Raw genomic sequence first — 26,577 nt, 5'->3', positions numbered from 1 at the left:
CGGTGGCACTTTGTAGTCCAACCCTGCACCCTGCTCACTTCAGCAGTAATGCCAGCAGTAAAGGCAGGAATGCTAAGCTGACTCAGGTACACATCTCTTCTAAGCTATTAGACTTCAAAACTGGTATTTTAGTGAACAGATCCTCTGAAAAATACGCCTAAATGGAGCAGTGAATTTAGCTATTTTCATACCTATGCAGTCTTTTGGCACAAATAGCAGCTGCCCAGTTGCAAACCAGCTTCCCGATTCCCAGATTGGGTGACTATACTCGTAACGTCAATTGAAAATCATTCCCTTCAAAGTTCAACGCCAAAACGAATATTAGAATGAAAACGGAAACAAATATTAGATTGAAGTCCAAAAGAAATTATTATAATGTAATTTGAAATTAGGTTAGCCCAGCCATCTGATGCCAAACTAAATGAAGCTATTGACTGCAGAAGTTGCCTGAACCCGGTCAACCAGGAGTGAAAATACTGAATGGGCCAGACTGTTTAGGAGAGTTTTCTTTTTTACAGTGTCAGGAAGAAAATCATTACTCAAATTACTGGCCTCTTAGATGGTTTTAAGGAAGGCATATTTCTATTTGTACAATAATTTAGGAGTTACTGTCAAAATTGACAGGGATAAATAGACATTCCGGAGCATGGCAGACTTGCTCCCCCAGACAGTTTTGGGTCTCTGATCAGTGCTGTTTGACTTAGCAGTTTCCCCCAAGGTACAGGCGGGCAGGAATGCCCATACACCGGCAGCGGGTCCTCCCTGGCTTAGCCTTAGGTCCTGATAATCTATGGCACTAGCAAACAACAGATGCTTCAGGAAAAATAAAAGAAACAAGGCATGTACAGATGCTGTTATCCCTGAACATATCTTCTTGGCTTCAGATGAATGGATATTTCATGCGCTACAGGCTGTATTAAGCACCATCATGCTTAACAGTGCCAAATTATTCACCTTCCACCAATTCCTTCAGTTTCTTTCTGAGCTATATTTTAAATTTGATATTTGCAACACCTGATCACCAGAATGTAACTATGCCAATTTAACTCCACAGATGCAATATTCTGCCAATCACTATGGAACTTTACAAAGGTCTAGTGCCAAACAGGGAAAAGATGGAGAGAGAGAGAGAGAGAGAGAGAGAGAGAGACTATGAGAGAATGGAGAGCAAAGAGGAGACCAGGTGATGCTCACTTTTACTTAAACAAAAAAACAATCTGAAGTGTTCTGTGGTTGTGATTATTTTGACATGTCAGCATTAAGGAGTATTACAGAACAACAATTTCTAAAAGTATTTTACGTCTCTATTTCCACTCCAGCTACAAGGCAGAAAGTATGCAGGCATAAAATAGGATACTCCATACATGATTTATGGCAAAAGTTGCCTGAACTCATCAGTGCTTCCAATGTGGTCTGGCCTGGTTTCAGATTTCTTTTGACTAAGAACATTAAAGCTCAGTTCAGCTTTTTTCTAAGGAGTTCCCATGGTCCTGTCTCACAGCTCTATTGAATTTTTTATTTTGTATTTCAGACCAGCTGCAGAAATGGACATTTCTAAGCATCAGCCTCCAAAAATGTCTAAAAGTTATATCCAGAATAAAGGGTTAGTGAATGTCTTTGTATGCAAGTAGAGCAATCCAGAAGCTAGTTAAAATTAGTCCTATAAGCTATTTTATATTCCTGATCATTAGTTATAAGTGCCATTGACAGTGAATTATCTGAAATATTAATTTCTCATCTTATGTCACACATCCACATTTTGGGTTTATCACTCCCTTAAAGGAATGATCACCTGGCACAATAATTTGCCCTTTCAAGGTCTGACAAAAATATTTTAAATGAATATCCTATAGATCTCATGAAAATATGGACAGTAATTTTCTTAAATATTTCTCCTTAACAAAACAACATTTAGACATGCAAATTGGATTAATTACTGAGTGCTTTCCTAAAAAAAAACCAACAACAACAACAACAATAAAAAAAACCCAGGCTAATTCCTATCTTAGATTACAAGTTTTGCTGTAGTAACAGCAGATGCAGGCTAAGGAAAATCTTTTTCCAATCACATGTGGATAAAAAAGTTTCAGATTCAGTAGTTTGAACCGGTGAGTTTTGAGTGTCCCGAAAGATCTCTAAGGCTTTCATACCTTGAAAGACACTTTGAAAAAGGAGAATATCATTCCCTCTTCATTAAAATCCAATCATCAGCTACAGGCTGCTGTTTCAGTGACATCTTAAAATGTGACTGGAGCAAGGACGACCCATCTAAAAACCAGTGATTTCAGTTGCTGTATTTTATTTTTTCAGTCCTGTTTTTGAAGCTTGTGAAACCCACAGAACCGAAGCAGGCTCAGAACAGAGTGCTCTGACAAGTAGGCCATGAGAAATCCGGAAAATACCATGTTGTTAGAATGATAGCTGCACATTAAGGGTTTGATACATTATTTTGAAACCCAGTTGCATAAAGCAGTGCTTGTGCTAAAGCTGTCTCCAGCGGTTTATCTCTTCATGTATCATAGCAGGCACCCAGGAGGGCTGCAAGCAATAAATTAATTCAGACTACAGACGTATCATGCCGCCCACTGACCTTTCCCTTTCTCTCTCACACTTCAGTCAACCATCTCTGGCAATTTCTTAGGAGTTTGGTAAAAGAATTGCTATATGTACTGAAACATTAAAAGTCTAAGAAAAGAGTGAATATTCTCAATTACAAATACTGTAAGGTGTTGTCAATCAGAAACTGTCAAAAAATATTGAGCCACTAGATGAAAAGTTTAAAAATGTATGTCTGCTGAACATTTCTTTGAGTTCCAGTTGCAAGCTGTTATTTTCTGCCCACAAAGAATGATGAAGGACTTGTGCTTTTTACGGAAAATTAAAATGCATAGTTTTTCTCTCAAACAGGTGATTTTTCTCCTAGCTTCCTTCCTCTCTTTACATGAAAAGGTATGAAGCACAGAAAGAATAAAAACTAGAAAGTTTTGCCTTTGATGAAAATGTTGATGACAATTTTTCTGTAAAAATAAATTGAAAATACTGCAAAAAATACTGAAATTGTGTTTGCATCCCAGTGGAGATGTCAGCTGGCTGCCTAAAATACAGGTTTGTTTTGTTTTTCACTTTAGGCAGGCACACCACCACTTTAATTGACAGACCTAATTAACAGAAGGACCTGCCGGGCACAATCTGCATCGTGCTCCCGCTGACAGAAGAGGAGCTCCCTGCCTCCTGGCCGTGCCTGCGCCAGGCTGCACTGCTCAGCACACAGCGTCCGCAAGGCTGACGACTGCAGACCCCTTATAGGCACTGGAAGCACAACAAAAATCCAATGCAGGCCAACAAATGCAGAGACTGAGGGTTAAAAGGGCATCAGAGCCTTCTAGGGTTTTCCTTTGCACACTCTGCTTAGTACCATTGGATTGTAAAAATATTAATAATGACACTTGTTCTCACATGGGAGTGTGCTTGCGGGGAGGAACCGGCTTCTTGTGCCATTCACACTGTGAGGTTAGATACTTTCAGGTGTTTCTTCTACCATTATCATTGGTCGTTAAAAAGCGCCAAGGAATTAAATCATCCCGTGTTCCTGCCCAGCGGCGAGCAGCCGAGGACGCGCCTGCAGGCCGGCAGCAGCCCCTCAGGGACAGCCCGATGCCACAACCTGCTGTACCACAGGCCATGCCGGCACGGCTGCGGCGCTGCAGTGATGCTCTCACCGCAATATTCTTCCCACGTGGCTCTGTGTCATCACCAGTACACCACGACGAGTAGGGAATAAGGCATTCGGTTTGATGTGTATAAACTACCAAGCATAGCAAGTTTTAAAAGGAAGGCAGATGAAGTCCCAAGTAAACTTCAGCATCAAATCCCTGAATACACAGTCACAGCTGTGGCTGTAAATAAAAACAAACCCACTCACGACGGAGAGGGGTCTGCAGCTGTACAACAAGGGGCTGCTTGCCTGTGGAACATAAGGGAGTCATTACTGCAGTTTCCTTGAAACAAGTTATATTCTCCGCTTTTTGTGATGAAACAGGAATAAAGTCCTCACATCAGTATGTGGCCGTAACACAGCATCAGTTAGACCATCTCCTTCCTTGAAACAAGATACATATTGCATGATACTCAGCTGCAGGCCTCATATCCAGGAAAATTAAGAAAGTGAAGAAAAAAATTAGATGGATTCAGTGACGGGGAATAGGGAAGTGAAAGTTACCCATTTTACCTACAGTCAGAATAGACTCTGCCAATTAAATATTCTAATTTTAGCCATTAGTAGTTAAATCCCAGACAACATTCCAGTGAAGATGTACTGGTGCAAAGGTGAGAACATGAAATGCATTTCCAATTTATTGCCATTGCATTTTCCTCTTTTGACAGTTTTACAGCATTCGCTGTATGAACATTCACTCATACACAGAGAAAGACCATGTGCAAACTCAACAGCTATGAGCTGATGCAACCCACACCAAAGAATTACAACAGGTAAGGTTGTTATACTTGTAAAAAGATACCATTCTTTAACTGTAACCTGTTCTGGAAAATTAAAGCAAGACAAACAGAAGCAAACAAACCCAAGCAGCAACAGTAAACATAACACAATAATTAAACTACTTCCTCTTTGAAGACTTATTCTCTCTTCAAGTGGCAAAATCAATAGGATCTGTCTCTCTGGTACAGAGGTTGTAGAAATGCAGATTAATTAATGCAGCATAGACGGAAATGCTTGTGATGCATTTTTAGAATTTTATTTGATCAATAAACGTCTAAAGAACACAGAGAAGCCACCAAGGCCATAACAGAGCTGGACTGCACCCACCAAGAATATATTAGCTAATGTCTTACAGACTACACTCTTCTGAATAATGCTCAGGAAGATAACTGCCATTTCTGTATTCATTAAGGAAAAGGAACAAAAAACCCTGGAGAATTCCTGAGCTGCTAGTTCCTGCCTAAAGAGCAATCTGATGCTCTGCAGGTAGCACAGCACATGTGGCTCAGCTGATCCCTTACATGCATGAAATTTAGGGAAAAACACCAGTACATTTTTTGACAAGCTTGTAAGACTGACTACTTCCAGTACTGAATTGCATCGAAGGAGGGACAACATTTTGCCATTTTGAAAAATACTAAGCAGTACTTCAATAACAAAGTGCATGAGTTTTTCTGCCTTTTAATAGGCCTGGCTGCAAACTGATACCTTGAAGTGATAAATACAGAAAGTTCTGCTGTTGTTCAAATGGTGTTTCAGCAGCTTTCTGAGACCATATCTGTGCATCTCAGAAATAAGAACGCTATTGACAAGAGCCAGATATTACTGAGACTATATATTTTTTTCAATACTTTCAGAAGCAAAGGTTGATTTCTTATCAAACAAAGGGGAAAAGCCCATACAGCTGATAAATTTGCCTTCACCATCGATAGCAACAAGCCTTCATGAGTAAGCTGCAATGAATCCCCCCCGGGAAGTCACCTGGAGGAGCAGGTACAACGTCAATGTCTGTCTAAAGCAAAAATCTAATTTCCATTTTGATTTGTAGCATTTCCCTGTTGATTTCCTTCTAGAATGATCTTAAACATTTTTGATGCTATTTTAACAAGATAGGTCCAAGCCTACTGCCCATGTAGCAAAGTTGTTTGTTGTGATTGAAAAAAAAACAACAAAGGCAGATGCTTTCCTTGTAAGTTAGTTTCTGAAACACTCCTAGCTTCACCTCCCGAAGACGGAACCACTTATACATATTTCTATCCTTATTTCTGCTCTTGAGGTTTTTCCTGGCCACATTAGTGACTGGGGTGAAACAGCTGATTTTTCACTTCTTGTAAAGAAGATAGAAACCCCAGTTTGCTTTTCAATTTCTTTTCAGAATAAGGAAAGGGACATGAGTATGTCTGCAGCCAAAAAGACACCTTAAAGATATCTGTGCATCTGAATCTTGTCTCCTTCCAGTTCAGCCCAATAGCATGTATTAAACACAACAGTCTCAAAGATCAGGATATTCCCAACACATCTCAAAAGGCTAACACTAATCAAAGCTGATCAAAAGGCCTAAGAGTTTGAGATACAACAAAACCAGACTGACCTGTGATGAGACTACCTGATAGTTTGATTCTATTTAGATCAGATGCCACATGTATAGCATTAGTCAGTCATTAGATATTGCCTGATTGCTGGCATTTTTTGCTCCATCTTAAAACTACAATCAGACACTATATATAAGGAATAAAACTTATGTCTTCAATTAATCAAAAGTAGTTTTAAAAGTGATATTGGAAATACATACAGTTTACACAAACATTATTCAGGAATAACACACGTACTATTTATTTTGATTCACAGCAGCAGTTATGAACCAGACAATCCTTGCAAGTCCTTCCCAGGTCTGTAGTTTATGACTATAATTACCAGGTATCCACAGCTGCGCAGAAGCAGCAGGCTTTACCGTATGTACTAAAAATTGCTTGTTGTATGCTACCAATGATGAGCATGAAAAAAGAAAAAGAAGAAAACTACAGGAAGAGCTTTGACAAGAGATAAAGGTAAAACAGACAAAATATCTGTAATAAGGTAAGCAGAATACATACATACTGAAGAGGAAAATAGAAATTCACATATATTTGCTTAAGAGCAGAAGCAGTTTGAGAAAGGAAAGACAGGTCATCCTCAAAAGAGTGACAGCAACGTAGGCTCCGTGGGGTAAGATGTATTAAAAATCATGGGATTAATCACAGTAGGGAAGGTGAAAGCTTGATCAAGTCCAGATAAGGATGAAAGGGCAAACTTTATATGGAAGAGAGCAATTATCTGGTGAAATAATTCATGAGGGAGAAAGAAAGAAGATACAGCATTGGTATACATAAAATGAGAAAAAGTTATGAATACTGAGGAACAAAACAGAAAATTTGGTAGAAAAAGTGAAAAATTATGTTTTTGAAGAATACGAGTCTGAAAGCAGCTGGTGGCATGCTGTTTAATCCTTCTGTAGGTGCCGTCAGACAAAATATGAAGAGGCGCAGCTGTATGTAGCAGTTATTTATATTGATCTGAAAAACACTGCACATGGCAGCTTATTTGCACCATCTGCTACAGAAATGTCAGTCAAGGGGAGTAAGGCAGACACCTGGGGGTGTCCACACTGAGAAATCACTTAGAAGAGGAAAGAAACTCCAGCCGGGGGAAAAAAATAATCTATAAAAAATGAGTAGCTTATGCTGTCAAAAGGACTAAAGCTTTTGAGGAAGAGCAGCAGCTGGCACAGGAGCAGCCAGCCTGAGTTTTAGTGGATGTCTTGAACTTGCCTGAAATGAGATAGCCCCCGCATTTTCATGCTTAACTGTCAGACAGGTGCCCTGATTTTAAAGCTAACTGCAGTTTTTCAGGGCTTTCAGTAGTACAAATGGCTGGTGAAAAGTACAAGGAATATACGCCACCTAAATAAACTGTCCATCCAACTGAATAAGCCCTAGCAAAGGCTGAAATTAAGGACAGCAGCTTTCAAAATTCACAGCAGGAATGGTAGCATTCAGCAGACTATCTATAATGCACAATGTAGCAGTCACCCATGAAATACAACCTGCACAGGCTTGGCTGGAGAAGGTGATCTGCGTCCACTTTGGAAGACCTTGGGCAAGGTTCATCTCACATTATGTTACATGACTATCTTAGGGTGGGACAAACCATGCCTGATAAATGCCATCTGAGAATGCCTTCAGAAAGAGCAACAGAGGGAGTCCAGGCAGCAACACAGAGACAGCAGAGAAGGAAACAGTATTAAAAGAAGGGAACCTGCATTCTAAGGAAAGATCTGGGGACTTCAGGGATTTTTCATAAGAAATACGTTACAATCCCCTACATGTTTGGCAGATAGAAAGTAAAAATTAAAAGGCCAAGCAGTTCCCAAAAAAGGAGCAAAAGTAACAGCTTAATTTAGTGTAGGAAAAAATGTGTCCTGTGTTCTCCATAAATAATAGCAGGTGAGATGGGCCTAATATTTGCTAGAATATTTACCAGGTTTTCCAGAAGCAGGATTAGATAGTACATTTGAGACTATCTCTTCTCAACAGGTTTCATGAAGATTGAAGTCCATACTTCAGATGTAACAGTAAATGTACAGGGCCATGCTGATTAGAGGAGGGAAGAAAATGTAAGAGTGGACCTAAAAGCATACCAAAGGGATGGGATGTTGAAGAGAAATAACAAATAGCTGCACGCTGGCCAGACAAACAAGCTTTGTCAGAAATTCACCCTGCAAAAGCACATTCCTGAGAGTGAGTTCTGCAAAGATAATGAGGGATTGTACAAAACACCATGTTCTGTGTTGAGCCCCCACCCAAATCCGGGTCCATCTGTACCATCTCCCTTTAAATTTGAGAAATGCTAATTCTGCCTTTGAATCTGCTTTATATAGGACATTGAAGCTTCCATGCAATTTTAAAATAGTCATACAAATCGCAGGCAACCATTTTCCTTTCTGGTATCTGTGCAGTGCAGTTAAAAAAACACAAAAGAGCCATGTAGTACATAGCGTGCCTGACACCAGTCTGTTCAGTATCACAGTATGTACAGATCAATATTTCTCAGTTTCTGCAAAGTCTACAGTATTCTTTAAAATCCATGAAAAAAAGCTTACCCAGTTTTCAAGCTGACTAAGGCATCTTCAACTCCTTTCTGATTATACTTTGTCATGTAAAGGTGCATATCAGGGTAGTTGTTTCTGATATTCCTCTCTGTGCTTCCATTTGGGACAGTTCCAAATCGGAAAGGAGGTGAATAATCATACGGCCTTTGGAACTAGAGAGAAAAGGGAAAAGCAAAGCATTTCAGGCATTCAAAACGTGAAGGAGGGCGATTCCAGGTTGCAGAAACCAGAAGCTGTATAAACTGCCTCAAATTTCTTCTAGGCACATGCTGTGGGTTAATTCATCTCTATTATACCAGAAATCGTGACTTTGCACTGATGGAACTTAACAGAAACATCTATATCCAAAGTAAAAGCAGATTAGTTTTGCCACTCTAATGTGACTTTCTCCCATGCATTTTAATATGGGAGGACAGCAGAAACGGGAGCAGAGGTGCTGGAAGGTGTTCCTCATCTGCCAGGATCTCCCTGGAGAACCCAAACTACAAGCCGACGCACTGGCAAACTGCGATCAAAAGGAAACTGTTTAGTTGATAGTCATTTAACGGTCCCACCTCGGCTGAGACGTGGAGGGTTCCCACCCCAGGAAGGGGAAAGGGCCACCTGCCCTGCTGCACAGGGAGCCCAAGGCACTGCCCAGCCCGGGGTGCCTGCAGGGAACCCGTGTGCAGGGCCAGGGCTAGGCCCAGGGCCGGCCTCCCTTCCACCGCTGTGCCTCAAGGGGAATACACCCCTTTGCATCGTCCCCCGGGGCTCCGCAGCTATGGCACTTGACATGAAGAGGGCCTCTGGAGCTCTCACACCTGTAGTCCTAGTCCCTACTTCTTCCTATGAGTGACAACTACAGACCACTCGCTTGAGGGCCGGCCGGTTTGTTCTACAACTTCGCCTTCTCGATGGCTATTGCATCAGCACAGACAAGCCGGGGGGTATCTGCAAAGGGGTAACACCAGCTCAGGGCACACCCAGGTTTCAGTTTGGAAATCATTCAGATAATCTCAGATAAACTTTTGCTAACAGACCTGAACATTTTATATGTGCCCTTTCAATATCTCCCTGTCACCAAGTGACTAGGATTAAGTTAAAATGATTCTTTAAGAAATACATTAAAAAGGTCACTCAAATCAGAGGAACTATTGGCTAATGTGGAAATTCAATTGAGCATCGATAAAAGTAGTCACCCATGAAATCCAAGGTAAAATGAACTCTGTTTTCACTGTTAAAGTTTGAAGAGAAATCTATGCACCCTGTGTTGCAGGAGATGGCTAATATTCATATAGACGCTGCTTTCTTTGGGCTACCTATGTAATACTTCTCTTTTTAAACTCTAGTCTCCGTGCATCAAGAACTCCCAGGATCCAGTGCCAATTTGCCAAGAGAATACAAATAGGCTTATACAAAACCTGGGAGCATTTTCAATTCCATCAAACCTTGACTGTGAAATTATTGCTGCAACAATATTTTCATGTTACAGAACTACAATTAAATGTTTCATTTTAATTAAGCATATTTTGACAAAGCATAAAGGAATGAACTCTATTTTTCTCTATTCGTTTAGCTAACAGATGTCTTACTTTTCTCATTTTCCCTTTTCACAGCTTTACTGTTTAAATTATTACTTTGCTATTACTTTACACATACTAATTGACCCATGCACTAAAATTACACTGTGTTCTAGTCATGGTTCTTAGTCTATATTTGCTGTCTCCTTTTTTGAGTTTATTATGCAGCAACTGAAACAAACCCTGCTCTTAAATATATGTCCAGAGATTCTACTGATATAGATGTGGCCTGCTATTAACTTTATTTTAATCCACAGGCAATGAATCCCTGAAGTTGTGAGGTGGCTCCAGTATCTCCTAATATCTGTATCAGATTTGCCAGTCAATACAACTGGAAAAAATAATTAAAAAAACCAACTTTGATTTCAAGACCTGTGGAAACTGTTGATGCTCGTACAGCTGACATTTTTTTTGAAATTCAGCTGTGGTGAACATTCCACAAGCTCAATTCCTAATCCTGGAGTATGGCAGGTGAATTAGGGGAACAAGGAGATTATGGTGGAGTATCCAAGTAATTTGGAAATGGAGTTTGGTTGTAAATACTCTCACTTTCCAAGACCATTCATTATATGTTTAAGATGCTGGGAGGCGTCTCCTCCCACAGGAACAGGTAATGAATTGAGGTATCTATCCCAAACTGAACATTCATGGAATACAAAGATACTTCTGCAGGTGAGCAGAGATTAATAAAAAGTACTAATTCATCCAAAGATCACAAGGATAACAAACAGATGAGTAGTTCCAAACACCATCCACAGACTGAAATTTCTTGGCACAAGACACCCAACCAACACATTTTAACAGTCATAAGGATATAATAATTTTGAAACGATTGTCTGCTACTACTGCCTGCTCACAGACTATTTGTAAAGAAGAAAGGGTTTACAATCTGTTTACTAGCACTGCACCCAAAACTAGAAGTGTATGAAGTTCTCACCAATAATTTTAAACTTATGTTGCCTGAACTGGCGTGTCCTGGAGAAGCACACAGGCTCTGGGACTGCAGCAAAGATCTATGCAGCAGGCACGAGACAAGAAAGAGAAAAGGACCAGGTCTCTACATGTACTTATTGTCCTTGAATCTCCACGATAGGAAATAAAATACATCATGTCTGTTAGGAAGTAATTTTCTTCTTAGACATTTTCTGAAATGCTGATTTTTTGAAATCATTAATAAAACCCTTAAATTGACTGCACAAGCCCCCTGCTTGAATCGCAGTTGTGGAGAGATCTGCTGTTACTCAGAAGACTCAGCACTTCATTCTTGTTTCCCCATGCTCTGCCAGCTACCAGAACTGTGGCACTGGACAACAAAACTCCAGTCTTGTGCTTCTGCTTTACGTATGTGCCTCGATAAAACTGACAATTCTGTTAAGTCAGTAACATGATCTTTCACAAACATTAAATACTGACAATCTGAAGATCTGCATGCTTGCATGAAAAGGCTGGCATTCAGGGCAGTTGTTTGTTATTGTTCTGGAGTATTTTAAGGTGCTGTGGAAAACATTACTAAAATAGTAGAAAATAGTTAATATTCTCCGTGGGCTAACACAGATATTAAAAGGAATTATGGCTGGTTTGAAGTGATAGAAAAACACATATATTTGAACTTTCTGCTTTCTTGTTTTACCAGATGGAAACCACTGACAATCTGATTTCTGATCTTTGAAAAACATAGCTATTAGTAAGGCTATTATAATCATCTGACTGCATACTGAAATGCAGTTGATAACCCTCATAAAGCACTGTAAAGGTCTAATGTTGAAGTGGAAAGATGGATTGGGATACGAGGGTCACCCTAACTATCCCATGCTGCCTTTGGACCTCAGCCTGTTCTGCGTTCACACATACATATCTCTGAGAAACTATAGAACTTGTGACATCTTATTGCACAAAGGTACAAAGCCAAAATTACAAGAATACTGTAAATCTTGCAAAAATAAGGAACCTGTAAATGGCATAATTAAGGCTTCCTACTAAGGTTGAAAAGAACCCCTTAGACCACGCGCACCTGGGGCATTTCTTAAATGCAACTGTGTGGAAGAATCACAGCAGATAAAAGCTTTGCAAGACAGTTCTGTCCACTGGCATGTACTTTCCCTTAGTAATCTTGTCTCTATTTCATTACATGAAAAAGGCACAGTCTCAAAAGTAACAAGTGCTATGAACACCAGCTTTGCTGGATACTTTTGGACTAATTTTCTGTACCTTTTTATGAACACAAAGCTTTTGAAAGTCTTTTACATACACAGGAATGTCAAAATATAATTTTCTTCTCATTTTCTGAGTCACTGGAGTTTATTAACACCCACCCCTAGTAACTCCAGTACATGCTGTGCCACGTATTTCTGGGTGACACATAGATGACATGGCATTCAGAAGTTCACTAGCAACATTATGAAGGTTGAGGAGACTATCAAGAGGTCTTCAACCAAAGGGTAAATAGCACATTACCATGCGTTCCACAAACCTGGTGAAACACGCTAGTGTAACACATTTCCTGAATGGGAAGATACTGAATGCTGAAGGCGAGAGATGACTGCTCAGACAGAGAAAGCTCTTCTCCTGTAGTTTATCTATCTGTGCATTCTTTCCTCTGTAGTCTGTCACATACGGAGCTGGATCGAGAAACCCCAGTACCTCTTACTGGGAATACTTTGACAAAAAAGCTTGACTCTTCAGTTGTGGCGGTAGGCAAAAAGGGCAAGGGCAAGAACAGTACACTGATTTACCAACAACAGAAGTTTTTTCAGAAACTTATTAGACTTCTAGACATTACTTAAAATTAATTTTACCCATACTTCTGTCCTTTCTTACTGGCCTTTCCCTATTACCGCTTTGCTCTTGCGGCAAGGGTCAGCATTCTCTATTGAGCAATAAAACTGTTGCAAGTTCCAGAACTGTTCTCCTGCTAACAACCTCACAGCAACAAGGCAGAGAGGGATGATAAATAATTTAACATGAATCAGACCATATTCCCTTAAATTATCCTTAATTATTTGGATTTTTAAAATCCAAGAAACCTCATGGTTGTGGAGGAGGCAAAACCTGTGTAGGACAAGAAGAATGTTTTTAGATCACTGCTTTTATGGACCTCTAGCTTGTTTAAATTAATTGGGAAAGTCATGGTTCCCCTGATTTGTCTTTATATGCTTCAGGCAAAATCTGAAGAACTGTAAAATAAAACGAAAGGTGACAAATCAAACAAGTGATCAGCAGACCACACAAAAACAGATGGTATTTTCTGATTCAAGTATTTTTCTATTTTTATTTGATTTTTGTGGAAATAAAATCCTACTTAGAAGAGAGAATGGAAAAATGACAAAAGTAAGGAAGTTATTACCCAAAAGCTACAGAACAAACACTGACATTTTCCCAGCCCATAGGTGAGAGTGGCGAACAGCCAGCAAGGAGAGGAAGATAAGGGTGCACTGGCAGACCCAATGCTAGTGCTGTGCCAGCTGCAGGCCAAATCCTGCCAAAGCCAAGACTTCCCAAGAAAACACTCTGTACTTTCTCACAAACAGGAGAAAGGCATTTCTCAAATGCTTTTTTTTATCCCCAAGGGAAGAACACCTTTTATCTGTCTTATACTAAGAATATTATCCTAAAACAGAGTATATTTAACAGTCTTTATACTCTTTCAAAGGTTTAGTGACAACACAACTTAATGAAAACAAAATTACTATCATTTCTTGTTTCTTTTTATCTGTCTTTCCTCTAGCCATGTTTGCAATTCATGCTTTGATACTTCAGGTGATCAATCAAAGGCTGGTCATAAAAAGTGGCTAAAACAAAAAACAGACACAAGGCTATCAGAGCTGTCACTTTTGAATAACAATTTTCTTTTTTTTCTGTCCTTTGGGAAAAGTCTCTGGTGAAGTTCTCCCCTGTGCTATACTGTATTTAATTATTACTTCCCAATGACAATATTTAGTTTCATTTTAAAACAACTAGGCACAAACAGCATGCCCTTCATGTATGTTGTGCATATCCATCACAACAATAATTTTGCAAATGGACTGCAATCCCTCTATGCAATACAGCTATGAAAAAGCAGTCACACAAATGATTTTTTTTAAAAAAAAACAAAACCAAACAAAAAAAATCAACAAAACAAAACAACAAACACCGAACCTGCTAGCTTTTTGATTTATAAAGCTATTGATTAAAATTCACAAGTACAAAGATCCGGGAATTGTACTTGCAGCAGAAGAAAGTTCAGTCAAGCTAGAACTTGAATATGAAAAATAAGTATATTTATTATTTGTCAGTTTCAGTGAAACTCCAGTAGGGTTTAAGCAAACTGTCAGTCTGCTGCTCAACGTGAAATCCTCACCGAAGTTCTTGAATTAGGAAAGCATCTTCCACAAACACATCAAAATATCCTCCAATATATAAAATCCTCCATAATGTACATCTCACTTCAGTGTGATAACACAACCCCCCAAATTTTATCTGTTTATTTTTCCTATTTACTGTTGTCATTTTATACAAGTAAAATAATCAAACATTCACAGACCATATGGCTCACTTTTTATCATTTCTCTTTGTTCATTTCTGCTAGTACCACTTTAAACAAACTCTTTCTATAACTTCCTTGCACACTACATAAAAATAAAAAGACATTTATTCAGGAGCATTATCTGGCTTCCAATAATTACTGGATAGTTGCTGATTTTATGAAATTTTTGTCAATTAATATATTATTAATATTTCACACAGAGATGTTCAAATAATTTTAAAAATGCCTTCCCTGCATTCTAACTGGCTTTTTCATTTTTCAGGCTTTTGTGTATTGGGGAAGTATTCCTTTTAATTAAACATAATTTTAATCACAACATAAAGGTACTTTTCAATTAATGCAGTTACTTTTGAAAAGGCAACTCAAAGACTTTGAAAACTATCTCATATTTTCATGCTTTGGGTGTTAAGTTTGCTAATAAAGGGTTACACTCAAATGAAACTGTCCAGTTTTAGCTTATTATCTTGCTCAGAGTATTTTTTAGCACAAAGTACAAATTTGTAGAAGGATTGTGAAGAATGGACATTGACCTCTTTTGAGCTGAAGACCTACCTTTTTATCACTCAGTCCAGTCACTTGATCAACAAATTCCTCTTGGATCATAAATGCAGCTAAGTTGGCAGTGTAACTAGCCAGGAAAATGACAGCAAAGAAAGCCCAAACTGACACCATGATTTTACTTGTCGTCCCTTTGGGGTTTTGCACAGGCACGGAGTTGTTGAATACCAAGCCCCAGAGCAACCACACAGCCTTTCCAATGGTAAAGGATGGTCCGTGGGGATCTGTCATTGCAAAAAGCAGTTATCCAAGTTGCAGTTAAATTAAACCTTGGCAAGATACCCTACGTAACAACAACAAATTATTCACAAAGACATGGTTAAAAAATATTTCAATGCATATTTAATGTACTCTCAATGGAATCACGGGATTTACCATAGGTACTCTTTATTGTAATGACATTAATTTCCAGATTTGTAAAAAAAATTCAATATTTTTCTATGCCTCATTTAGTTCAAAAGTTTTAAAATGAAAATAGAAAGCAGAGTTTTGGAGAAGCAAACTGGTACATCTCTTGCAGTAAGGTACGCCCCACAGTGCTGCCTCTTCCAGTGTTCTGTGCCAGCAGACGTGCAAAATGGAAAACTGGGTTTAAGTCTTAATGATTCAGTTCTAGTACTTTTCTCACCCAGATTATTTTTTATTATCTCCAGTCTTCCAACATCATGCTTTTTGAAGTTTATGTAAGCGTATTTAAGATCAAAATGTGTGCATGTGTCACCTACTTTTAAGCAACTTTGGACTCAGGATACATCAGTAAGTCGACACAAAGGAGCTACCTGTATAGATACGTAACTTAGAGCAAACCAGCCTCTGGCTACCTCACATGTTCAGAGCCAGTTCCATGGTTAATTCAGGCTAATCCTGTCCCTGCTAATTCATTCTGCGTTTTTGTTATTCCTGTTTTCAGTTAGCTTTTTATTCATCCCAAAGCAAGAAGCGGTCAGCACGATGCCCTCATGCCCACATAGTGGCAGAAATGTATTACAAACTCTGATTCAGTTATTAATTTAATTATAATTTATTTTAATAATAATATAATTATTATTAAAGGAATAAAACCTGAAGTGGGTATACTCAGTGCATGTTCTCATTTCAGCAGAAATCCGCTCTAATACAGTGCAAATTTTTCACAATGCAATCAAGCACATCTTAGTTATCCTCTTTCCATTCTGCAGCAGTGCTAAGAAGATAGAGTGCAGTAAAACAAACACAATGGAGCTGACTTTTGGTTTATGAAAGTACCTTCTAGAGCCATTTAAGACTTAGCTGATACAGGGATAATATGCATTTTCTGAGCAACAATGATAAGGAAAATATATGCCAAGAATGCAGTCTAAAGTTCTTTTTAAGCTACTGGAGATTTTATCACCATGGAGCTTCATTCTGCCAAGAATGCCTAGGGAAAGGAGCAATCTACATAAAGATTGCCATTTATTTTAAGCTTCCCATGTTTCAAATGAACAGCAGCTGGACTTGTGGCCAGTCTCTAGAGCTAAATTAGGATGGGCTAGTGGCATCATATGCTTTTGTAGCTGTAAGTACACTAAATGATCAGTTATTACCGTTAGCTTGTAATAGTCTCCAGAACTGTGTTCCCCAAGCTGGAAGATCTCTTTTTATAAAATAAGGCAAGTAGGATTTAGAAATTAAAAACAGGCTGCACTCTCAACTGTAAGTAAAGAAAGGGAAGGATGAGGGCACCACAGTACATGGAATCCTCATTCTCAGGTCAAAGTGCTAATAATATACAACTGCAGCTTTCACTGAGAAAGGCAAGCTCTGTATTAAATTTGCTGTACTGGTATATTTTGAAAATGAAGTTTCTATAACCATGGATGCTACACAAAAAGAAGTGATGCCCTTCTGCCACTGGCCTCATTTCAAGGCTGAGTTCACCAGACTTTTTGTAGGAGCTATATAAAAGTATATCTAACGTAACTGCTATTTTCCATGTTATCCACCAAACCATACCAGTTTCATAATTTTTTCTGAACTAACTGAATTCATAAGTGTCAGCAGTCTGTAGAACATATTCTAATACTTGTTTAAGCTGACACTATAACTGATACAGTATACTAACCAAACACTGCCCGAATATGACTTTCTGATATCACTTACCCTTCTATATGTCTTTATTCCACCGAATTAGAATGCAAACATGAGTGTATAAGCCCTCAAGAAATCATATTTTAAATGAAGAGAAAACATAGTTTTGTAGCTGCTTTTAGTGTTTCATTCTGACTTTACGTTTATTTTAAAAGATGGTGGGCAAGGGATGGGAAATACATTTTTTTTTATAGTTCTAGAGTTGTGTAAAATGCAAAGCTTACCTCTCCCTTGTGCTAAGTTCCTGTTATATCCTACAGGACTAAAGTACTCAAATATAAAGACAGCCATGGCAGACACAATGAGAAGCATCACAAACATCATCACCCAGACAGAAGCACTAAAAGGCTCTGCAGCAAAACAGACAAAAGAAACAGAAACACAGTTCATTAAACCAGTTGCAGCAGAAGGATTCTAATGTCTTTGGCTAGGCAAGCCCAGCAGCTTTCTTTACATCTGCTTTTACCAACCAAAATGCTAGCAAGTAACTAAGTAGCAATATATAAAGAACTGCTGTTTGTGTATACACACAAGATTCATAAAGTCAAAATCTTAAAAGTAAGTTTCAATTCAAGACCAAAGGCTGCACACTTCTCTTCGACAAAGCCTTCACGGATGCTGAGTGGCAAATGCTTGATTTGACCTGCTGTTTATTCAGTCTCCAGTCAGGTAGCCCATTACTACCTGTCCTATCTTACATGCATTTATCAACAGAATGGTCCAACCATTACCACTGTGTTTCTGCAGAGCAAAAGTAATTAAGCATATGTTTAATACATTTGGTAATTCAGTGAAGTAGACTTCTCTCTCGTTTTGTATTCAACAAAAAATGTTAGGGAAAAAAGGCTAAATACTTGCTTTCAAACTATTTTTTTTTGTTTCAGAATTTTTTCTCTCTCTCTCTGTTCACTTTCATCTACCTGCAATGAAGATGTTTTTACCAATTTGCAAAGACATCCTTTTGAAAGTCTCATTCTCATCTGGAAGCAAATTTCTGAAATCAAAAGTGTTTTTTTATGGAAAACAATATCAGTTTGAAAGACAGACAAACCATGATTAAGTAAAAGAAATACCTTGGAACAGAAAACTGAAAGCAGTTCTAATTACCAGGCTAAGCACCAATGGATATGGTAATAGCATGCAGTAACACAAGGTTCGTAGGTATCGTCTTGCCCCATCACAAATTTCAGGAGTCCTTGTGGTAGCTGTCATGGTATAGTGATAGATGTAAAAAAAGGTTTTGCATGGCAAACTAGTATCTCTTTATTAGGTCAGCTTATTTGGGTGCATTTTATATCCTAATTTTGGTAGCTAACGCAAGTGAGAACATGCTCTGACATGTGAGGAAAAAAACCCTTAGTACACTATTTCAGATTAGGACAGAATCAAGAAGCACTCAAAATTAAACAAAATTAGTGTGTTCCAATGCTTCGCCTGTTTTTGAAAGCCCAAGAGGCTCCTCCATCATAACTTCTTCATTCTTTGAATTTAAATTAAGACTTGCACCACGGAAAATTCTTCCTTCATCGCAGGAAATGATTGTGAGTGAGACCTGAGGTGTGCTAAGACCAACAGCCCCATCTGAACCTCGTCCGTTAGCACGAGTGATTCACCCAGAACAAGAACAAAGTGTAATAATTTGGGCCCAGGCGTGGAAAACTCATGAGATCATTTGCCTTTGCTACAATTTCTTCAAATATTTGGAACCAAGAACAAATTCCAAATAGCCCCACTGGTGATTTTGGATGTGAACTGAAAAGGCAAAGCAGGGAAATTTTAAGCCAAACTGTTCATTTTTTGTTTTAGAATAAAAGTTAAGGAACAGTTTTGAGGGGGTTGTTTTATTATTTTATTTTTCAGAGAGGTTATAAAGTTTTGTCAATTACTACAATTATTTGTTTGGAAGAGAGTAGTAAGTTAGCAAAGTAATAGAATTCTTAAAAGGCAGAGAAGATCCACTCATGCAGACAGGTAAAGGACACTGTGTATATACAGTTAGTAACAAATATTGTATGAATTCACATATTACCTGGATTAAATTGGAATTCACATAAAACTATCATACAATTTTGACAGAATTCTCACAGAAGAAAGTAAGGCTGCTAAAAACTGATAAAAGCAACAGTGTAGAAACGGTGATGGTAATTTTTCAAAACCTAAATAAGGCAAAGGGCAAAACAAGCTGATATGAAAAAGTGAGCTATAAACAGTTTAAGCAGAACACTTTAATAATTTAAGCAGTCTGGTAATAAGGTGGAGGATTAGAAGAAGCAATAGGAAAATAAAAGCTATTTAAAATAGATCGAAAAAGATTGAAAAAGATTGAAAAAGTACAAAATCAATTGAATAACAACGTTGATCTTCCTGTCATATTAGAGATGAAATTACAAATTCAGCACTGTTTTTTGATTCTCAAAGGACAGAAAGAGAACTTCCCTCAGGCAAGCAGCAGTTTATATAAGATTTTTCAATAAAGGTATAATAAGGCAGAAAAATACTAATATATGACTTGCTAGTACGCTTCAAATGATTGGTGATGGAGAATATCAAGCAACGGAAGAGATGTCTTACTCCACTAATGTCAAGTTTTACCTCTCACCAACAAAACCAATACTCGAACAATTAAAAATAGGGGCATAGGCTTCCTATTCTACCAGTGCCTCAAAAAAAGAAAACTGACCTCACCTATGAACTCTTCCCCTTTTAAAAACACAGCCATATGGATTTGAGCTTTCTTTTATTTTGTTTGGTTTTTTAAACAAAGTTGAATCAAACCACCACAAAATCTTTAAAAAAATTATTTGTGCATCTAATATATATGAGTTTTAGTACAATATGAAAATGTTTCAATGTGGATAAAACGCTCATTTGATGAAGACACCCATGTCAGAATCAGAACACAGTAGCTAACGAGGAAGAGGCTGGCCCCATCAGTTGCTTAGACCTACTGGACACAATTGCTGAGCGGAATATCTAGGTCAGACAAAATCCTGTACTTCTCTACATTTGTAGTAACAAATCAGAAGACCAGATATTTCATGAACTGTAATCAAGTGCTATTTAAAAATATATATATACTGGTTTTGGACAGATATTAAATATTTTTTTTAAACAATTATGTCAGATGATGCTATTCTTAGACATTCACTTAACTGAAACAAAATCAGTCTGTGAATAAACTCAGTTATTCGCCTGATAGTATTTTGCATGGCAAAGCATCTTACTACTATGCACACATTGAAATACACAGTCAGTTCCAGTAAAGTGGCAGTTCCATCTATGTCTAGAAAATCAGAACATGCTTCTGAGAGCACAGACTTGATTTACTAGTGCAGTATATCAGATTTCTTCAAAAGTAATGCTATTCTATAGAGATTTACAAGAAGGGGTTATTTTTACTTTTTTAATTATATGTACGTCCAGCTACACTAATAACATTAAATGCATTTCAGAAATCTAAGAACTGTTGTGCGAAATGCAAAAGCAGCCTCTCCTTTGATGGTAGCTGTAAGTGGGTTTTTTAAGAGGTAAGCAGAATCCACAGTAAAAATCAACTGCACTTGCAGTACCTTTTTCAGCACTTATATTTCAAATGATCATTTCAACATGCTGCAACTGCAATTTAAAACATCAACTTTAGAAGTCAATGACTTATAGAAATGAAGAGACACTATCTGAACATTGTCATTAAAAGTACAACCTCCCATAATTTCATTACAAAGTCTTCCATTCGTTAAACAAAAAATATTAACCAACCACAAAATCTCTTTATGTATCACTGCATTTGGGAAGCTGTTTGATCACTCACTGTGTTATACTTATTTGCATCACCTCTGTAACGTTCCTTTATGGAACAGGTATGAAGAATAAGCTCTGTGGCTAAATGATGATTCTTCTGCAAGAAAACCCAATTATTTGCCCATGTGTAGTTGATACTACACCAATAATCTGCTCCTTGATGGCTATAAGTGATTTCAGTGAAAGTGAAGAACTTACACTTAGCAATCTAAAAAGCAACCATACAATCTGTGATGTAAAAATGGCATCACTGCTGACCCAATGGACTTGAACATATTAAACTGTTCCATAAGATATCTGGAAAATAACGATTATTATTTTTTTCCCACTTGAACAATTTTAGTGTCACTAGCACTGTTTTCCTGTGCAAAATATCTTTAAAAATACTGGGACCAAACACACTATGAGGAAAATAACAGCATTCTGAGTACTTTTGATCCATCTCATGGCTCATTCTCTTTTCAGCTGCAGGTAAATTCAGGCTAACCACCAAATACAGAAGTAAACAACAAGCACTGAAAGAGAAGGAGAGGGAAATAATGAAAGGAGAAATAAACAATTGAAACAAGAAGCAAACAAGGAAAGATGACCAGTCTTTATTTATTTATATCCCACCTCCTTTCTGCCCAGCCTTTCATTTATTTGCTATATCTCCATTGTTCAACTGTTTGATCACAACTCCACTGTTCAATCACCTTGACAGAGAAAGCACCCAGCAGCTCTCCAGGGCAGCAGAGTGGTGTTCAGAAGCCAGGGGTAACCGTTACCAAATTAGCTGTCAGATCTCTCCTAACCATAAGGAATTATCTTTTTCTTAGCTCTTCTACAAGGGGTTTTGAAAATATTTGGCGAATGTGAATGTTAAAAAGATGAAACCATTTATAACAGGCTAAACAAGTATAAATTACTTTGCAAAGCAGCAGTTTTTGAGGAAGTGATTTTCCCAACTGAAGATTTTGGGGGACTCGTTCATACTGAAATCATTCTCATTGGTTTTTACTTACTGCATCTGAAACCAACAGCACTATCTTCCCTGTTAATCAGCACGTCAACACGGTACAAACTTCCCAATGTAACAAGCAAAACCTCACAGAAACATGTCAATGCACTATATAACTTAATGAACACTGAAACCGACTCTATAAAAATGCAATTACAAGATCTGGATGGGTTAAAGAGTCATACCTAGAAAAGCAGATGGTGAAACTGTGCCATTGCTCCGTGACACCATGACGCTAATCCCAGTCTCAACAAATGGCACTGAAAAGTCAACCACTTCAGAGCGCTCTTCATTAATAGTGAGAGACCCCACAGCCATAACAGCACGATGATATACCACCTGATCCACAAAGAGAAGACACCACCACCATTACTCAGTAGAGAATATCTCATTTCTCCAAAAGAATTAGAAACGAACATCGCTAAGTTCTTACTTAAGAGCTCTTTTACCTAACAGAACTTACTTCACCAATCATTCCATTCCACACATTATTGACTTTTTTGCCATGTTTCCCATTAGTCACCAAATATAGGTCATATGTGAACTTGACAGTTTTAGACAACTTCTTCAAGATATCAATGCAGAACCCTTTGCAGCACTTCTTTACATTAGTTCCCTCATTCGTTGAGTTGCTGTCAACAGAGGAGAGAGAGACATAAACATTTCTACTGCCAAAACCAAAGAATCACAACAGCAAGATTCAGCATGCTGTGAAACAACATTTTGTCATACTTGTGAGTGACCATGTTTTTCTGAATCAATGGAGAAATAATCCACACGGTGCTTTATATGGTGTTTGTAGCTCTTACTAATCCTAATGCACTTGCTTGACAAGGGATGAATAGAAGATAATGTAGACCCAGCATGACATGCTTTTTACTCCAGTATCCAGCCTGGTGCACATCACTTCTCTACCAAGACATACAGTCTCATTTTGCTAATCTCTCTCTTAGGCTTAGATTAAACATTTATTATTTTTACTCTCAAGATGTAAGACCACACGTCATCTAGTAATTAGAAAACCTCCCAACATGTAAGCTATATAAAGGCACGGCGGTTCATTGTACCGAAAACAGATGCTGCACCTTTTTCTGTGCTTCGAGAAGGTGAATTTCAGGCTGCTGTTGAGTACGAAGACGAGGGCTTCCTCATCTTTATTTTTTTTCTGAAATGTTTATTTCATAAGCCCTAGAACTTTTTAGTATAAGCATCTTCAGAAGCCAAGACAATGTTTTACAGCCTTTGAAAGAATTAAAAATTAAAATAAAATTAGTTTATAACTTGACTAAGTACAGTTATGTAAAAAAAAAAAAAAAATTGGTTCTCTGGATTTCAGGAAGCATGTGCACAACCACTTAGCAGTCTCTGGAAATCTTCAGAAACATGCATTATACTCCCTAACATCTGCTCAGTAAAAAGATGTTGTTATATTTAGTTCATAAATAGGTAGACCGAAGCACAGAACGGGTGAAACACCACTGACAAATGCACAATGAAAATTTTCTACTGATTTCTAATGACTGCTCCAAAGTCATAGAACAATCAAAGCAGGGGAATTTTCTGTAGATGGTATGTCACAGTGGTATTTTATGTTCCTCTACCAGATTTCAGCATAAACATACATTTGCAATAGGAGACATTCTCTAAATTGTTGAAGACTAATTAAAGCAGGCATATTTCAACGTAACTGGAAACAATTCAGAGAGGACTCCTTAAAACAATTCTATTTTAGAACACAATCTTCTTTCATGTGACTGAAAAGGGCTGATTCTAGTTGACTTCGAATTTACTATAAACTTACTATCTTGTTGTTAATTCAATTTGACTTACGTGTATATAACTAGAACCTTTCAACTTAATAAAAAGAAAAATGTGCAAACAAGAGCGTGCCATGTGGGAAAGGGAAAACAAATGAGGAAATGAAATACTGAAAGAAAAGCAAAGATAAAAAGCAAGAGGAAAAGTATCAGAAAACAATTACACAACGAAAGAAGCAAAGGAAAGAATTAATGATAATATATTTTGCATCAGAATTAAAAAAAAAAGGAATGCTGTGTATTTACTTACTTAATTTTGACAAATTTACGACATGGCACAGTGTTTTTCTGGCAACTTTCCATCAAAGGATCCACATCCTCAACAACAACAAAGGGAGCCTCCTCCAGGGTGACAATGCTCAAATGGTTATCATCTGGATCGCTGTCTGCAAAAGAGCTGTACCTTGGCCAGACAGAGTACTTCAGGCTCAGTGAATTGTTTTCCCATTTCCCCACCTGAAACACCAAGATACACAAGCTGCTGATACCTGCTTGCCCAGTTTTGACAAATGAGATCCAATAGTAAATGTGCTGTGATACAGGTACAGAAAATTACAAAGACAGATATGTTTTTTGTTACACATTACTTTAGAACTTTTTAGTATGAAGTAAGAAAATGCACTGTGATAAGACAAATAAGGAAATGTTATTTTAAGAGATAACAGCTTTATAAAGACTGGATGACATCAGTTACCACTATCTACCCCTGGCTATAGCTGCACCGAGGTCTGACATGCATCATTCCCATTTGAGCCAGAACAGCAACCAGATACTCCATTAGTAATCAGGACTGATTTGCAGTAATAAGAAAATGGATCTCAAAAATAAGAAAAAGAAAACTAACCACACCCACCCACCCCAGTAGGATAACCAAGGTATCATAATATTATTTCTGTATCTTCATAAAAGAGAAGAATTTTCTATTCTTATAATTTGAAAAAACATTGGGAAAGCCTTTACCTAGGCTTCCATTGCACCTGAGCCAGGCCAAACACATTCTTAGTAAACACAATTTAATTGTGCAAGATTTAGTTCTTATTATAAATAATGTATTTTATTCTGCTCTATTTAGTGCCAGCTGTTGAGGGAGTTTAAGAAAGTGTACCCCACTTTACATTAAAATTGTCTATTTATTTACTATTATAAATTGTCCCTTCAAAACTAACACACACCTCTTGCCACTTCCAGAACACCAGAAAGAGGCGTAGGATTTAAATAAATTGAAAACTCTTAGCATTTTCTTCCTCAGATTGTGTTTAAGTACTTTGTAATCATAAATCTAATTGCATGTTTTATGCAAGTAGCAATGACAGATAATATAAATAAGCTAACAGTCCACAAAATTTATAACCTAATCCATTTTAATAATTCTTCAGTTGCTTAAGCTAAACAAATAACATAATCATGAAACTGGTAAGATATTTCTTTTGCAAGGAAAATGGTGGGAATTAAGAGTACAACGACAGACTCGGGTCCTAAAAACACTGCACAAAAAAAGTCACCTACCCTATGTCTTCTAAAGACTTTAAAACAAATCACAAAAATTCCCAAAGAACATGATCTATATTCATTCCTATTTAGGGAAGCATATAAGCACATGCCCTTTGCAGTTTCCTTTCCATCCTGTTTATAAGTCAAGACGTTTTGCTGAACTTTAATGTAGGAGGCAGAAATACCAAATCTCTATACACTTAAATTGGGTGATTCAGAATATCATAAGGGAATTAGGAATTCACGGCTAAATCAATGGGAACTGGGCACAGGATTTACACATACAGGTCTTCTATGAAATTTAACCAAAACACGGTGGATGCAGTCTTTGTGAGAAAAACTAGTTCATCCACAGGGAAAGACAACTATACCTCTGTATGAGGCAGTTATATTGCAAAAACAGTTTAATCATCAAGTTAGAGTATATAATCACATTCACAGCTGAGTGTGTGCTGGTTTGAATTAGCTTACACAGTGCCATGTATATCTATACCCCAAGTACGCCATGAAGTTGGCCATCTGGGATGGGGAGATTTCCACCCAGCTCAGGACTTCAGGCAGGCAGGGAATGTGCCAAGTAACACGATGAATTTCAGAAGTGGAAAATGTGCCCGGCTGCCTATTCCAACCAGCAAGAAGAAAAAAAAAACGTGCCTGAGGCTCAGCTGCGTTTCTGTGTTAGGACTGTAGCTGTGATAGCACCTGCCTTTCCAAATCACTCCGCACAGAATTCGGGAGGCGTCGGATCGGCCTGATCCTGAGGCACTTCCCTCGGCAAGCCACCCCCTGCACCTGCATCGCTGTCACATGGACCAACAGCAGTATGAATTCATTGGATCCTATAAAAAATATAACTGTTCTGATGCTTTTAAAAGAGAAATCATGAAACTCTTTCATACACAGCTGGAGTAACTGCCATGTTATTGTTCTGAGGAAGATATAATCAGTCATATTTTTAGATGAATTTCGGGAAATGCTAATTTCTTTTGGTAATTGTATCTGTATGGAAGCATAATGTGTTTTTTGAATCTCTACAGTTAGGTCCAAAATCTTTCATCTGTTGCCTTCAATGGAT

At 37.9% G+C, this 26,577-nt stretch overlaps 1 protein-coding gene across 2 annotated transcripts in view; it reads right to left on the bottom strand.

Moving 5' to 3' along the window:
* GRIN2A (glutamate ionotropic receptor NMDA type subunit 2A) overlaps positions 1–26,577 on the bottom strand; it is a 193,950-nt gene that overhangs the window by 36,586 nt on the left and 130,787 nt on the right. For both annotated transcript variants that reach the window (XM_056338121.1, XM_056338122.1), the window contains exons 6-11: positions 24,262–24,467; positions 22,658–22,826; positions 22,380–22,533; positions 17,621–17,746; positions 15,282–15,511; positions 8,634–8,794 (exon numbers count right to left, since the gene is read on the bottom strand). In XM_056338121.1, coding sequence (XP_056194096.1) covers positions 8,634–8,794; positions 15,282–15,511; positions 17,621–17,746; positions 22,380–22,533; positions 22,658–22,826; positions 24,262–24,467 — 1,046 coding nt within the window. The remainder of the gene's footprint in view (positions 1–8,633; positions 8,795–15,281; positions 15,512–17,620; positions 17,747–22,379; positions 22,534–22,657; positions 22,827–24,261; positions 24,468–26,577) is intronic.

Source organism: Falco biarmicus, chromosome 4 (genome assembly GCF_023638135.1).
Source record: "Falco biarmicus isolate bFalBia1 chromosome 4, bFalBia1.pri, whole genome shotgun sequence".
Classification (NCBI taxonomy): domain Eukaryota; kingdom Metazoa; phylum Chordata; class Aves; order Falconiformes; family Falconidae; genus Falco; species Falco biarmicus.
Note: the sequence above shows the minus strand (reverse complement) of the source record. Positions and strands in the feature narration are given on the sequence as shown.